Source organism: Alternaria rosae (genome assembly GCF_020736505.1).
Source record: "Alternaria rosae strain MPI-PUGE-AT-0040 chromosome Unknown BKA58scaffold_2, whole genome shotgun sequence".
In the NCBI taxonomy this organism is placed as follows: domain Eukaryota; kingdom Fungi; phylum Ascomycota; class Dothideomycetes; order Pleosporales; family Pleosporaceae; genus Alternaria; species Alternaria rosae.
Genome location: NW_025763571.1, coordinates 1194610 through 1210501, shown reverse-complemented (window position 1 = coordinate 1210501; position 15892 = coordinate 1194610). Strand labels below are relative to the sequence as shown.

General features: G+C 52.5%; 4 protein-coding genes across 4 annotated transcripts; 2 read left to right on the top strand and 2 right to left on the bottom strand.

Moving 5' to 3' along the window:
* Positions 1–257: 257 nt before the first annotated feature.
* Positions 258–2750, bottom strand: BKA58DRAFT_85797 (F-box/WD repeat-containing protein pof1). The gene is made up of 5 exons (XM_046176056.1): positions 2034–2750; positions 1328–1980; positions 914–1276; positions 514–862; positions 258–462 (listed from the first exon to the last, which is right to left on the bottom strand). Exons 1-5 carry the CDS (start codon positions 2544–2546, stop codon positions 280–282), a joined length of 2061 nt encoding a protein of 686 aa, XP_046028767.1. The 5' UTR covers positions 2547–2750; the 3' UTR covers positions 258–279.
* Positions 2751–3906: 1156 nt separating this feature from the next.
* Positions 3907–5791, top strand: BKA58DRAFT_85766 (Alpha/Beta hydrolase protein). The gene is made up of 2 exons (XM_046176053.1): positions 3907–4935; positions 4988–5791. Exons 1-2 carry the CDS (start codon positions 4080–4082, stop codon positions 5710–5712), a joined length of 1581 nt encoding a protein of 526 aa, XP_046028766.1. The 5' UTR covers positions 3907–4079; the 3' UTR covers positions 5713–5791.
* Positions 5744–6966, bottom strand: BKA58DRAFT_85756 (uncharacterized protein). The gene is made up of 3 exons (XM_046176052.1): positions 6713–6966; positions 6615–6665; positions 5744–6518 (listed from the first exon to the last, which is right to left on the bottom strand). Exons 1-3 carry the CDS (start codon positions 6793–6795, stop codon positions 5870–5872), a joined length of 783 nt encoding a protein of 260 aa, XP_046028765.1. The 5' UTR covers positions 6796–6966; the 3' UTR covers positions 5744–5869.
* Positions 6967–7138: 172 nt separating this feature from the next.
* BKA58DRAFT_85651 (uncharacterized protein) lies at positions 7139–15330 on the top strand. The gene is made up of 8 exons (XM_046176050.1): positions 7139–7898; positions 7950–10813; positions 10861–11022; positions 11075–11225; positions 11280–11946; positions 12056–12826; positions 12873–13521; positions 13575–15330. The coding sequence occupies exons 1-8, from the start codon at positions 7379–7381 to the stop codon at positions 15189–15191; spliced, it is 7401 nt and encodes a 2466-aa protein (XP_046028764.1). The 5' UTR covers positions 7139–7378; the 3' UTR covers positions 15192–15330.
* Positions 15331–15892: the final 562 nt, after the last annotated feature.

Sequence of the window (15892 nt, the reverse complement as noted above, 5' to 3'; positions counted from 1 at the left end):
AGCTATAATCGAACAACAAATCGGTTGGTTCGTTATCACGTTTGTAATCGCGGATGGGCTCATCGTGAGTCCGGAGATACCGCTTCACGCTGGTGGTGGATGCTCGGATGTAGGCCTTGTAACTCGACTAGTGCTGTCCATATCGGTTTCTACCGGACCTCCCTGTGCGGAAGCCTCCAGCTATTGTCGAGGCCCTGGCCGCGATCTCTGGCGGCGAGGGAATGACAGCGGCTAACGACCTTTGCTGCGCTGCTAGTGCAATGCAATTCTATCGTTGTATTATGAATCGCTTGCGTCGCCCATGGTAACGTCACCAGCGCCCGTATCCTGCACGAGCGGTGATGTTGCAGGAAGTATGGCGGACCGCGGCCGGTTGTATTCGGCGAGATGATCGGGCATGCTCGCTGGGGTAGAGGATCGGGAGTCGAAGTCGTCTTCAGCGGGGGGTGAGAAGTCCCATACCTGGTTGGATTAGTATGTCGTGGTAACAGTAATTGCGCGCTTCAAGCTTACCTCCATGATGGTCCGACCACCCCGGCTGGCCATTATGACGGCCTTCTCTTCCTCAAACACCACCCTCCAAACGGCCTCGGCAGGGCTGCTTAGCTCTCGGACGGGGACACCGGTCTTTAGATCCCAAACCTTGACGCGACCATCGCTGCCACCGCTGACTATCCTAGTATTGTCGAATTGTAGACTCGTAACGCTGTTGTCGTGGGCAGCTAGTCGATGAATAGCCTGGTACGTTGCGAGACTCCACACGCGGACCGAGCCGTCTGATCCACCGGTTACAAGGATATCGTCACGCATCTGAAGCTGCCCGACGAGGGAGGTGTGGCCCTGTAGTACAGCGAGGCATTTGCTACACGAGAGAGTTAATTTCGATAATGTTGTGGCACGCGATCGGACTTACCCATCATTGGGATCCCATATCCGGACACTGGTGTCCAGACTGCCTGTTGCAATTTTCTTCCCGTCAAAGGCGATCGCATATATCTGACTAAAGTGGCCAGTGAGTGTGCGCAGGCACTTGCCCTCGGATATGCTCCAGATCTTGGCTGTGGTGTCATAGCTGCCAGACACAACGATGTCACCGTGTATCTCGAGGCATCGGACGCTAGCCTGGTGACCAATGAGTACATGCTTGCATAAGCCCTTCTTGAGATCCCAGATGCGCAGTGTGGTATCCCTTGAGCCGGATATAGCCGTGTTCGCATCCGACATCTTCAAACATCGAACAGTTGAAGTGTGACCGCGCAGAGTGAATTGTGGAAAGCTGACGACCTCTGTTAGTTGCTATCATGGCGAAGACGACAGAACAACTTACCCAGTTGCAAGATTCCAAACGCGCACATCGCGATCGCATCCACCGCTGACTAGAAGGTCGCCCCAGGGCACCATGGCCCATACGCCCATGACGTGTCCCTGGAGCGTCTTCTGATGGTCGCCGACAGTATCGAAGACGTGGATCTTCGCGTTGTCAAGTGCAACCACAATGTACTTGTTGGTTAGGTGTAGACTGGTTACTACGCCCTGATCCGGAGTAATCTGCCGCGCATCACATACTCCGCCATTCCGCCACGCCGTCTCAACCATGTACCTCTGCTTGAAATGCGACCGGTATGTGGTCGCCTGTTGTTTTCGTTGTGACGGTTTCCTCTTCACGGCTCGGTCGAGGCTCTGCGTGCGCAGACCATCAGCACCGCCGTTGGACGAGCCGACCTCAAGGTGTTCTCTCGCAGCGACGTCCTCTATCCTCGGTGCGCGCTCGTCGTTCTGCCACCATGACTTTGAGTCGGTGTCCTCCATCTCGTCGGTTGTATCGTCTTCCTCGATTCTTTCTTCTCTCGACAGAGCCCTGAAGGAGTACTTCTGGCACAGTAACCGCCAGGCACTGTCATCATTGACGAGTTCGCGCCACTTCTTGGATACCTGCGACGCTCGAGCGAGGGTAGTGGGGTCGTCTACACATTCCAGAATCTGTGCGATGTGTCAGCGATCGAGACTATACGGGGAATGTATACAGAACGCACTCTTAAGCAGAGTTCAGTAGGGAGCACCATGAAAGGGTCCTTCTTTAACCTGGGACTGACGAACTCGGCAACAAAACTCAGCTCCTGACTGTCGCACAAATTGAGGAGCTCGCCCAGCAGGCGCATCCGCTCGGCTCTGTTCATGTCGCCAAACTGGGCCCGTATGCTCTTAATGTCTCCATCTTCATGTTCGGCGGCGGTGCTCCAGTCGGGCACCCGCTGGGTCGGTGTCGGGCTCGGCGCAGGCGTAGGCGGTGAGGCCGGCGCAGAGGGGAGGAGATTGTGCGGTATCGTCGAGCTCAGGGGGCTATTGGGTGTGAGTATGGGCCGTGGTGCTCCCGATCGAGACATGCGGCCGGGCTTGCGCGGGTGTGGTGATGTGTACATGGTGGAGCGCGAGGACGAGGCTGTGGCGGTGGCAGAGGCGGCCATGTCGGTATCAGAGTCTTCAGTCGGCGGCCCTGGGGCATCTCGGTCTTCCCGGAGGGGTGTGAAGTAGTCGGACGAGTCCATGACGGCGGTCTTGTAGACTTCGGAAGCGGTATGGCGTTCTCTACACGGCACGGCGCTCTCTGTGCAGCAGCGAATGGCAGAATGACAGGGGCGACGGGCGGGTATCTATGTCGTCCAACGGGGCGCAACTATGGCGGCAATCACGCAGGAACGAAGGGAAGGAGGTCTGCGGAGGTTTCGAGTGGGCAGGCGCGACTGAGTGACGCCGGCGGCCAGCCAAGACATCTCTCAGCCCTGGCAACCTCAGACGTCCATTTCCAAGCTTCACATCACCATCCCTGCATATGCACTTGAGACGACTGAGCCTAGTCTGCATGGTAAATCTCCTGTGCTGCGTCTTGCGTGCAGTCCATAATTAGACGCCCGTCGTCAAACGTCCCAGGGGGTCCGGCGCAGGCCATCATGTTTCATGCCATTGTATTATCTTTGCGAACGCCAAACCGCCGTGGTTCCTTCGACACCAACAGGCGCAAAACCAATGGCTGAGACCCGGACCCTCGAGTGCTGCGTAGTACCGAGCGGTCCAGTTTTCCTTCCATGTACTTCAGCTGCCATCACCTGTCACGCAGAGATGAACCGTGTACGCCTTCCAAGGTTGGGCACAGTACAACACCACCTGAGCACCCATTTGCACGGCGCTTAAAGTCACGAGCCGTCCACGGTATCTTGCGATCACAAGCGACCCTTGTTGCAACTCAATAACTAACATGTCATGATGGTCACGCCCTGCACCTCCTTTTCCCATTAGAAAACGTGCACGGTTCTTGTCGTAAGAGCTCGATCGATCGCCCTAAGTTCGACATGATGTTTCCAAGGCCCGCACATTCTACCTTGGTACTCTTCGAATCAACCAAACTACAATGCATACGGCTCGGGTTATCTCGTTCCTGATGATGTAGGCGATCCAAGACAATACTTGGTTTGGTACGGCTTGATCGCGAGCCTACATACATGTGCTCTCGAATCTCAGATCCTAGACTGCATGCTAGCACATTTCTTGTGTTCCTCAAGTTCAGTGCGGCAAAAGCACTGCAGACATTGATGAACGCCTCAAATGTAGGTAGGTCCTAGCAAAGTGCGAATGGGTGCAGGAGCTCAAGCTGCACCTTGCGCCCTGCTGAATCGTCGTTTGCTTCGTTCGAGGAGTGGTCTCAATGCGTGATGCGCAAGAAGCTACGCCGCCGAACATCTCCGCTGGGGACCGACATGTGCTTCCCCGTTCGATATTTCTGCATTCGGTCATGTTGCGCACGGTGTCTTTTGGCGTGATGTTCCCGAGGTCTTCACAGAGGCGGGTGCTTACCTAAAGTAGGCTGGCAGGACGGGAATCGTGCGAGGGAAGCACGCAATTTCCCCGCGACGTCATTGGATCCGACGTCGTCGCATTCCCATCAGTTTCCGCGCGACGGGTCCGTCAACGGTCCAGCCCGTTTGTAATCGTGAATATAGCGTCATCATGGTGTCTCTGTACTGTCTCCACCCTCGCATACCTGTGTCCTCGATCCGCGCGTGCTCTAAGCAACCGCTGCAGCCATGAGTGTTCCCCGTAGTTTGTTCGCCGGCGCGCGAGCATCACGAACCGCAACCACTACTCGATGTTTCGCCAATAGACCATCTCAGACTTCGCTGCTTTTCGCGAGGCAGCAGTCGAACCAAGCTACTAGGAAGCTTCACCAGCAGACACCACGTAAAGCCCAACATGCCGCTGCCGCCCAAGAAGTCGAATCTTCAAACCCCGCTCTATCCTTCCCATGCCTCGACGCGCACGAATCTCGCTCTGCGTCTCTCTCAAGAAAACGATCATCTTCAGGGCCCGAGCCCTCATATACCTCCGGACACACGCTGAACTTCCATTCGACCCAGCCTATCCTGCTCGACTGGGGCGGCATACTGCCAGAGTTCAACATCGCATATGAGACGTGGGGGCGGCTTGACTCAAACAGGAGCAATGCCATCTTGCTGCACACTGGATTATCTGCATCTAGTCATGCCCATAGCACAGAGACAAATACGAAGCCCGGGTGGTGGGAGAAGTTCATTGGACCTGGGAAGCCTCTAGACACCAACAAGTACTTCGTCATCTGCACAAATGTCATTGGAGGCTGTTACGGCTCGACTGGACCTTCTTCGATAGACCCCGCGAACGGCGAGCGTTACGCGACTCGGTTCCCGATTCTTACAATGGAGGATATGGTACGCGCGCAATTCCGACTACTGGATAATCTGGGCATACAGAAGCTGTACGCGAGTGTAGGATCGAGCATGGGGGGCATGCAGAGTCTGGCAGCTGGAACGCTGTTCCCGGAACGTGTGGGCCGTCTCGTTAGCATCAGCGGATGTGCGCGCAGCCACCCATACAGTATCGCCATGAGACACACCCAGCGGCAAGGTCAGTGCTAACACTGTAGATCAGCCATGCGCAATTGTTGACGTGCAACTAGTACTTATGATGGACCCCAACTGGGCTCGCGGTTTTTACTATGACGGCGTTCCTCCTCACGGCGGTATGAAGCTCGCTCGGGAGATCGCTACAGTCACGTATCGAAGTGGCCCAGAATGGGAGCAGCGATTTGGCCGCCGGCGTGCCGATCCTTCGCGGCCACCTGCTCTCTGCCCCGACTTCCTCATTGAAACATACCTGGATCATGCGGGAGAAAAATGGTGTCTAGAGTACGATCCAAACAGCTTGCTCTACGTTTCAAAGGCTATGGACCTGTTCGATCTGGGACAGGAGCATCGTAATCGCATCAACGAGGTGCGAAAGGCGAACAGTGGTAAAATGCAGGCATACTTAGACGGCCACGATATCACATCCGACACTAGCAACGACGTCTGCAGCCTGACTTTGCCTGATCAGCCATATGAGGAGAAGGAGCAGCCCGCCGACATCGATGCTGTAGCTCAGACTGACGGAAACGAACCACCGGCCGACCTCGTGGCAGGTCTGAGGCCGCTCGCGAATACTCCAACTCTTGTTCTGGGTGTCGCCAGTGATATTCTATTCCCTGCTTGGCAGCAGAAGGAAATTGCAACGACACTCAAGCGCACCGGCAACAAGAACGTCACGCACATCGAGCTTGGAGAGGAGAAGAGCTTATTTGGCCATGACACTTTCTTACTAGATCTTCAGAACGTCGGTGGTGCTGTCCAGAACTTCCTGGGATGAGCGCAGTCCTTTTCTTTCTTCGAACAAACACTGGTCTACCAGGAGTAGCTATTGAACTTGAAGGATGTGCATTGCAGGCGTTTTGTTGATGCGTTACGACCGTCGAACTATACTTATACCAAAGAACCCAATATTAGTTTTGACCTCAGATTATCGCCTACTTTGAGCTAGGTATCTCGCTTTTGACATGCAAACCCTTCCACTCTGCGCTCATAGCCTCGTCGACCCATTTGCACTCTGTCAGCCCAATATGCTCGCGGACGTATAGCTCCAGTGTTTTCGCTCCCGGCGCACCTGCGTAGATTCCCATGGCACCCACACGGGGAACGTGTAGACTAGACGCGAGCCGGGTATCTGCTGTTGTCTGCAACGGAATGAACCTCGTAGCTGCCTCGGATATGGTCGAAGCAGATGATGGAGAGAGAGCCGACAAGTGGACTAGCGTTGGGAAGTGGGCGTGTGCGGGTGATAATGAGGGCTTGGGGTGTGTTAGTATGACCATGCTTAAGGGTCTGAGAGAGTTTTTGGAATGGTCTGCTGTCGCGGTATTTTCATTGGTGCCCTCTGGAGTAGACTTGGGATACGCAACAGGTACTGTAGTCGGAGCGTTCTTTGCAGCCAAGGCCTCTAGATGCCGAGTGACATGGTTGATGCCAACAACCAAGTGATTACCAATTTCCGGTGATGAGGGCGTGTTCCCGAGCATATCAGGGCCATCTTCGTTTGTCTTGGTGTTACGTTTGCGCTTCTTGCCTTTGGATGGGTGGATATGGGTTCTGCGATGGTCGCCTAAAGGTGTGATAAGACTATGGAATTGTTAATGACCGAATCGGGAAGTCTTGTGATGCAGCTGTCAGAAATCGGCGAGTGTGGATTCATGAAGCTCCTCTCGGTGTACCTACTTGGATAGCAATTCTAATATGACTTCTTCGTCCTCGCGTGTTATCTCAGGCCTGCACCAATTAGCATAGCTCGTAGGTTGAAGCATAGTACCACCTACCACTGCGTCTCAGAAAATGGCGACGATGTCTTGAACACAGGTTTTGCATTGGGCTTCGCGGTTTGTTTCGTCGCAGGTGCCATGCCGAATTGTGTGCTTTCTGGACCCCTTCCTCCTCCTACTACTGAGCGTTGTGATGGCCACGTCGTCAATGTCGAAACAGCAAAAGTAGTTTTCAAGCCGACCGAAGTGCGCCCGAAGCCTTGTCAGTCCTCAGTCTAGATAAGTGAGACTTGTAAGGTGGAGTAGACCGGTGTGCCTTGCATTAGAAGGAGGATTTCTCGCTCTTGGACCGATAAGGCTTAGAGTACCCTCACTAGCGGCACGCTAGCTCCACAGCGGGAACGAACCAGGATGACGATAGTGGGGTTTCTCAGCTACGCGTCCGAATATCTGAAGCTCTGCCTACCGACTAGAATCCGTTTCCTTCTGAGCGCATACCCTCAATTCACTTCCTTGCAGTCGCTGACGCTAATGAGATCCAATTCCTCCGCGTTTTCCCTGCCGCCGTGCGGGGCTATCGGTCACTAAGGCTGGGCGTTGCTGCTGTTGCCTGTACTGGGGAACTGCTTGCCCTCTGCCTGGCCTCACCTGCCTGCACGCGTGTTGACAGTCGCCGGCCACACCTAGTCCTTTCGCAAACAGCACCGCCTGCCCTCTACCGTCATGACCGCGCCGGACAACGACTCAGTGCAGCCTGTCGCTGCAGACGAGCCGCCAACCACTGCTTCTGCCTCGCCGCCGCGCCGCGACCCCATTGAAGACGCCGACGCAAGCTTCACCCGCAAACGCCCCCGCCTACACAGCGGGAGCAACAGTCTATGCGCTATGCCTACCGACCCACAAACCCCCGTCAACACCGCCATGTCGCCCTCGGAAAAGCAGGTAGAAATGACCATACGCTCACACCCGCCCTCTTCTCCGGTACATGGTGGAGATGAGGACCATAGCAATCCTGATAACTTCCTCGAGGCTCCCTCCCCTACCCCGGGCCAGTCTCCAATACTCATTACTAGTTCCGAGGATGAGCGCGGGAGTCCGCCCATCCTGATAATAGACGACGACGATGAAGCAGACGCCTTTTCCGTACAGATGGACGCAGAAGATTATTTTCGCCGATTCCCCTACACACACCATGGGAGTTACTCCACGGTTGTTCGCGACTTGGCCAATCACGTTCAAGGAGGTAGGTCGTGTCTCACATCCACTAAACGCCTGCGATACTAAAATGATTCAGTTGACAACGACATCGATCCCCACTTCTTTCCTAGCATTTCACAATGGCTGACCGATTTACCCGAACCCGGCCCCCAAGTAGACCTTTACGGCTTCTATACAAGTAAGGCCATGTTTTGGGATGATATCGCTGGACTGGTGCATAATTTGCTCTTACGCAGGGTTGCTTTTAGCCACCACTCGGATGACCGCCGTGCGGGCGACATGTTCTACGTTTTCCTCAGTGCCTACATCAGGGCATGCTCTTTCCTCCTCCTCGCTGACGTCTGGCTACTCTCCCAACCGCGTCCCGGCGAGATATATTCTTTGCCTCTTCTTAGTCAGAAGCACATGCGAAACTGGCATGCCATTCTTCGCCCGGACAAGGCACCTGCATTCGCTCTGGTGAGCAAAGAATATTCTGTCGATGTTCGCAAAATGATCGGATTGTTGCAAAAGGACTTCCTAGCTGCCAACGGTGCCCAAAATATCTTGCGGCTATCCGGCGAGGCCTTCCACTGTGTGCCCTTGAACATGCAAACTCAAATTGCGTTGGTTGCCGCTCCAGTTTTGACTTCATTGGGCCTCTCGATATTCCAGGATCCTAGTCCTGCGACTGACCCCGATCGCCCCGAGTTCTGTCGCGGAGTTTTGCAATTCTTGGAGAAATACATGGACGACCTCTTCGACTTGAGCAGAACTACCGATGCTGTCTCCGCTCGAGACCTGATTCAGTACTTTCACGCGCTATTATTTGAGCTCTGTCTCTGGAATAAGGAGATCGAATCGGATCTGGTGGACAGGTTCCTCGACTTCAGAAGCGTTGATTCGCCGACTACTTCTTCTCCAACCTCGGTCGATCGTACTGGACCCCAACACCAGTATCGCGATGAACCTCAATACTTTCCAGCTTTAGTCGCCAACGCGTGGAGATTCAAGCTTCTGCGCCGATACCTCACCAGAGGTAAGATGGATTTACGCGTCATGAGTATAGCTATGATGGATGTTTCCTTGATAGAGATTTGGAGACAGTACAACAACCCCGAGTCGACATGCGAACACCCCGTCATGCGATATCTAGCAGACTTTCTCCTTTATGGGAACGTTGTGGATTACATCGTCAGTGTCGACTCACATCCGCAACTTATCGCGCGCAGCGGCAACATCGTTGGTTTTCTCGTCGTAACTAGACGTTGGACAGATGACCAAGCGGATGCTATCTGGAACACCGTTGCCAAAAGCCCCGACCCTCGTGTCGTTACCGCGACACTGGCCATGCTTAGAGCGATCATGCACATGATGAGGCCTGCAGATCACTTGTACTTCTGTACAAAGCTTTACGAATTGCCTATCAGGAGCTACACCGTAGATATTCTTCGATTCCTCCGAGAGCTGGGCCCGAAGATCCTGGAAAAGGCGTTACCGGAAGATTATGCTGCGAGAGAAGATACTGCTAGGCCATGGAATGTTTGCACCCGCATCATCCGCGACACAATGTGCCAGGCGGATACGGACAAAGACATGTTAGACCTGTATCACGAGGCTGCTAGCTACCTTTCAACTCTGGCTCCTAATGTCTCTGTTGGAGAGCGCCATTCGATCTACAGAGATTGTGCGGATCACATTTACAGGCACTCGACGAAAGCGACTGGAAGTGCAAAAGTCATTTACGCGCTCGCCGCACCACTCCCTTCTGAAGACGAGAACTTTTTCCAACAGAACCAGGATGTCACACGCAAAATTCTGGATGAGATCGCATGGTTTGTCGAGAATGAGAGGAATGCCGAATCATCCCTATATCAACAAACAGCTCTATGTTGCAGATTGGAGCTTCTAGCACTCATGATCTGTTGCGCCGGGCCAGCCATACCTGTTGAGATGTATGAGCAGCTATGGAACTATACAATCGGCACACGTGCGCTATCGAATACTACCAGGGATTGGGCATGGGCGCAATTACTCCATACACTCAAATTTGCCCCGGACAACGACTACTGCAGGCAACTTGTCTCTTCCCACATGGTACACATGAACACCGGGATCTACACGAACGGCATGTTCGAATTTGTTGCCAACTACAATTTCCCGATGAAACGGCAGCTTGTGGGAACTGATCAAGGAGAAAAGGATGTGTTACAGATCCCTGGTGCAGACGTGCTGTGGTCCATGGTTCTATCCTCACCAGAAGGCACTATTGAAGATCGCGCCGCCCGTCTTCTTGCCAGTCGCTACGTACAGATCAACGAGGCCGATGGCGCTATGCTAGCAGATGTGGAAGCCGCTCATGTCGTTCTGGTGGAGAGATGCATACAGGAGATGCATTCGGCATGCAGGCTCATACGCGCTCAGTCCTCCGATGGAGACTTATCGAATATGGATGTCACTGCATCTGACAGGATGGTTCTTGAGAATGAAGAACGTTATCGCAAGATCATTACATTCCAGAAACTATTGTTGGAGAAGATACGCCATAAACCAGAGTTCAACCGAAGTCGGAGAGCAGATTCCAAAGTCGACGAAACAGACATACCGTACGGTGATGCGATCGCGATCCGATTCCAGTGCGGTAACGACCGGCAAGTCGTCATGATGGGCGCGGATCATACAGTAACAGATCTCTACCGAAGATTATGTCACGTATCGGGATACACCAAAATCAACCTTTTCGCAAAGGGTCAGCGGCTCAACATCGCTGACATGTCGATCGAGAAGCTTAGCGGCATCGACTTTGGAGGACAGCTATTAGTACAAAGGGCACCAGACGCGGAAGTCACTCGCCCAATGCCCGGACAGGGTACAGGGTCTTCGGTCTTCGAGTCTACTGTGCTCAAGCATTTCGACGAATTATTCTCCTTGATGGACTCTGATGACAACATCAGTCAGATGGTAGGTACTCGTTCGAGATCAAGATGCGTTTTACTCACCCAAGCCAGCTATTCGATTACTTGAGCTTCTTTCCAGCGCGGCACACTTTTGCAGATAGCGTCGTGACAGGTGCGGCGCTATCAGAGGAGCTTTTCCCTCCAGGAAAGTTCTACCAAGCGAGATACGCCGCTTTGGCTCTCGAGGCTAGACTGGGAGAGCAGATACGTAATGTGTGTTGGTCCGACAATATTTGTTGATACGGTTTTACTAACGAGCTAGAAGTCTAATCTGGACGAGAAATTCCTGGGCCATGCCATACGCCAGTTGAACGAGGCTCTTCTTAATCCTCGGCTCATCAGCGACAGCATCTCGAACTTCCAAGAGCTGCAACTTGCAGCGGTACTCGTGCATGCTCTGTTGGAGTTTCTTAGAGGTAAGTTTCACGTTGGCGCTTTTCAGATTACGGTTCATGGCTCATGTAAAGCAGAACGTCCTTCTCCCGACGCTTCGGCTGCCTACTTCTCAGATGGTGCACGGCTCGGAAACCGCCTGGTGACGATCCTATGCATGGCACTGGAAACAAACGAAGACGCTACTGTAATCCAGGATTGTTACGGCACTATTCTAGAGGCCTCACTCCACTCCCGAGTCATCTGGGAAGCGTTCGTTGAGCATCCCCAAACTCCGCGACTCCACCGAGTTCTGCTCTTGAGCGACCCCAGGCAGTCTGTGCGAGAGCATGTCGCTCAAAAGATCGCATCCGTCTGCGGCGGCGACCTTCCATCCACGTGTCCGATCACTAAAGGCGAGATTGCCTCACAATTCTGGGCAGTCATTTCCGAGCTCATTCCAGGCTCCTTGTGCGTTCCCGCTCAATCACAACAGCTATTCAGCATTGCCGAGCAAGTCTTCCGCGCGAAAGACGAGTACAAACGGGACGAACCCTCACTCCGACTTTACTTAACAACTTGGAGCGACCTGCTCTTGGATCACCAACATCAGGAATTTGTCGGCCGGGACGAAATCGACCGCGTGGTTTTTGGGCTTACGAAACTCATACTGTGCTGCATACTGTCACTCAAGTCTTTTAAGAAGCCTCTTGGTGCAGGCGGCATGATGGAAAAGATCTTCAGGAAGTACATCTTTACGAAGAGGTAAGTCACGCTCGTCGTTTCCATATTTCGCTCGTTGGCAGTGACCTTACCTCAGTCTTGCTTCTTACTCTCTTTTCTTTGAGCCAAGTGACATACTGACATGACCCAGCTCTTCTACTGCAGTGGTGGGCGCAGCCACTGTTCCCATACTAGAGTCTCACACAAGGCATGAGATGTACGATCTCATGCTCGCACTAGCTGAAGATAGCAGCACGTACAACAGCCTGATCAAACTTGCAGCAGACGTGGAGACTGAGGAGAATGAGCCAGTAATACCAACGCTTGCAGTCGATCGCTCCTTGGAAATACGCTCTAGCACAGGCTATGTTGGCCTGTACAACCCTCGTGCCATTTGCTATGCAAACTCGCTGCTCACGCAACTCTTCATGAACCTCAATTTCCGCAAGTTCATTCTCGGTTTGGAGCTTCAGGAAGCCAGCGGCTCTCAGAAACTTCTTCTTGAGACCCAGAGACTGTTCACGAACATGCAGCATTCGTTCCGCAAAGCCGCGGATCCACGTAGCTTTGCAGCTTGCGTACAGAACTCAGAGCTCATGCCAATAGACATTAGCGTCCAGATGGATGCAGATGAATTCTACAATTCCCTCTTCGATCAGTGGGAACGACAGCTCATCAAGGACGAGCACAAGCAGCAATTTCGCTCATTCTATGGAGGGCAAACATTGAATCAGATCAAATCCAAAGAATGTGAGCATGTCTCGGAACGATCAGAGCCTTTTTTCGCGATACAATGCGATGTTTTGGGTAAAGCAACACTCCAAGAGAGTCTCCAGGCTTTCGTTAGAGGCGATGTCATGGAAGGCGACAACAAGTACAAGTGCGAGAAATGCGACGGCAAATACGTCGACGCAGTCAAGCGGTGAGTCGCATGTGTGTTTGGTAAAGCAAGAAGCTGACAAAATCAGGACCTGTTTCAAGGAGGTGCCCGACAATCTCATCTTCCATTTGAAGCGCTTCGAATTCGACCTGGCCGACTTTAGCCGTAAGAAGGTCTATGATTATTTCGAGTTCCCACAGGCCATTGACATCAGCGCATACCATGTCGACCATCTCAGCGACCCAAGCAAACCAAAAGAAGCGGATATGTTCGATCTTGTTGGTGTGCTCGTACACACGGGCACCTGCGAGCATGGTCATTACTATTCTTACATTCGTGAGCGACCTTGTCCCACAGGAACAACGTCACAAACCTGGGTGGAATTTGACGATAGCAGTGTTGGATCTTTCGACCCAGCAGACATTGCGTACAAAGCTTTCGGAGGCTTCACAGACGATTCATACAACCGCATACTAAAACAATACTCGGCATATATGCTCTTCTATCAACGCCGTACTGCTGTGGATGATGACCAGCGTGATTGGGTCACTTCTGCAGACGGGAAAACGCTCAAGGTTCCCATGCCACCAACGCTCCAGAGAGAAGTTGATTCTGCCAACGAGCTGTTCATCCGAGAATATTCCCGCTTCGATCCCAACCATACAAAGTTCGTGCGGCAGCTTCATGCTATGTCACGTACACTCAATCACGGTTCTTGCTCCGAAGACCACACGCAGGTACGTCGTATTATCTTCAACCCGTTAAGTTTCAAGACGCTGACTTCCGACAGGAAAAACACTCCTTACAGATAGTACTTGCGCATCTTGGGCACATCGTCTGGCGTCATACAAATGCCGAAATCTTCTCAGAAACGTTACTGCAGCTGCGGCGGTCGGTTCTTCCATGCTCAACCTGCTGCAACATTGTTCTCAAGGTACTCGCTACCGACGATGTTGCCCTTCTTAACATGCTTCTTCGCTGCATGCACGCTAAAGTGCGTTCCCAGATGCGCAGCTTCTTCGTTGACTGCCTCAAAGTCTTGCGAGAGAAAGAGCCCACTCTATACGGTCTAGAGAGCGCTGACAACGAGATGGATCTGGAATCTTCCACTCTGACAAGCAGTGTACTTTCAGAGATTACCGGTAGATTGCGTGTCATTGCAGACGAATCTTACATGGCCGTACGGGGCTGGGATGATTTCTACCTCACACTGACTCAGATGGTTGAGATGGGCCATCTGGAAACCGGTCTTCTATTGGACCATGGCTTCCTGGTGTTCTGCTTGAGGCTACTCTGCATGCACTCGTACGCTAAATTCCAGGAGGAACAACCCGATCTCTGGAGAATTATAAGCAAGAAGTCGGGAATTTACAATAGGTTCATTGGATTCGTATCAGCGTTGCTCTCACGCATGAACACGAGTCTGCAACCTCTTCGCCACGAGCACGATCGTTCGTCTACGCTCGATCGAGAGACCTTGAGGTTTCCACTAACATTCCATGAACGACAGGTTCTGTATCACTGGGACATCGATCTCAAGGCCATTGCGGTCTTGGATAAGGCTTTGGAAATGTTCGATGAAACAAAGTTGGAACACTTCCACCCGGGCGATATTGTCAAGTCGATGCTCAATTGGCAGGACTCACAAGTCCAGACCAACCTTTTGAAGAGCATCTACGAGGGTGTCTCCCTCGAAGCCCCTTTCTGCGATTCTTACGTGAAAGCGGCACTTTCGTATTGCGAGAACTCTCCGATGGTGGACAACGTTTACAAGATCGTCACAACGGTTTCGAAGGCGGTCGCGTCAGCCAGTAGAGCGGACGATGACCGTCTACCAGGAGGTTTGGCTGTCCTCGATTTTGTTGGCGGTCTTCTGCAAACAAAGAACGCGGCCATCTTTCAACAGAAGCACCGATACATATTCTTCACATGGATCATAGCGAAAAGCCGCATATGGGCCACTCCTTTGCTGCTACACGCACAAGACAGTGTGCGAAAAGGTGCACAGATGCTGGTCTGCGAGCTATACAAGAGCTACGAAGGATGGCCTCTGGATCTGGTGCAGATGAGATGGAGAGTACTCCGCGAGATGGTCACCGACATGATGGAGCGCATTTTGTACGAGAAGGATCATGGCATGCTCAAACCCCATCTATCTCCTCTCATCGACACTTGCCGGTATCTCGTTCAGCAGCTCTACGATCTGATCCATAGCGAGGATCCCGAGTTGGATCCATATAGAGACGACACCAACGACAGCTCTCGAATTGCCCACTGGACTGGAGAAATTGAACCAAGGCTAGAGACATGGCCACAAGATGATGGTCTGTCAGCGGGAGATCTCTATGACCATTCCGACTTTGGTAGTGATTCAGAGACTGACAACATACACGATAACAATTTGTAATTGTTGAGTGGCCTTTCGTCCGCCCGCAATTCGCCCAGCTCTATCCACTCATTGTCTTCTCTTCTTTGTAGTATGACGGCGCCAGCGGCGGCCCTTCAGCACGGAGTTGAAGGCTCACGCTATTAACGGATGAGAAAATTACGATTTCAACGAGATTTCAGGGTGGTAGGAATTGAACCATGGGTCTCGTGAGAGCATGAGAGCATATTGAGAGGGTTCTCTGAGCCCTGCACATATTGATTCTTCGACGAGTTCAATGGTGGGGGGTTGATGCTTTATGTGGATTCCAGCTGATGCATTGGCGTTTCGGCTTCGATTTCTTCAACATTCTTTGATTTATTGTTCATGTTTGGGCGGCATAGCGTGGTGCTTGGGAGTACTTAGACGGGGAGAAGTCTGTATATTAGGTATGATTATCACGCTTGACGACCTTCAGTATCTTCACGACACAGCAAATGATTACGATCATCATGCATACAAGATCGTGTTCCTCCGGCGTGAAGCTGCCTGAGCAGTCGGATGAGTCGCGGATGTCAGTTCACACGAAGTCGACGTGAAGGAGTTTGGAATGATTGCTCTCCCTTTCCGTATTTGCCACGAAGGTAATTGACATTCAACGTAGCGGAACGGGATCCTTCATTGTGCTGTTGGTAGCGAAAGTCGATAGTTCGCGGAGGGTCGGGGTTCATGTATCGATAAGC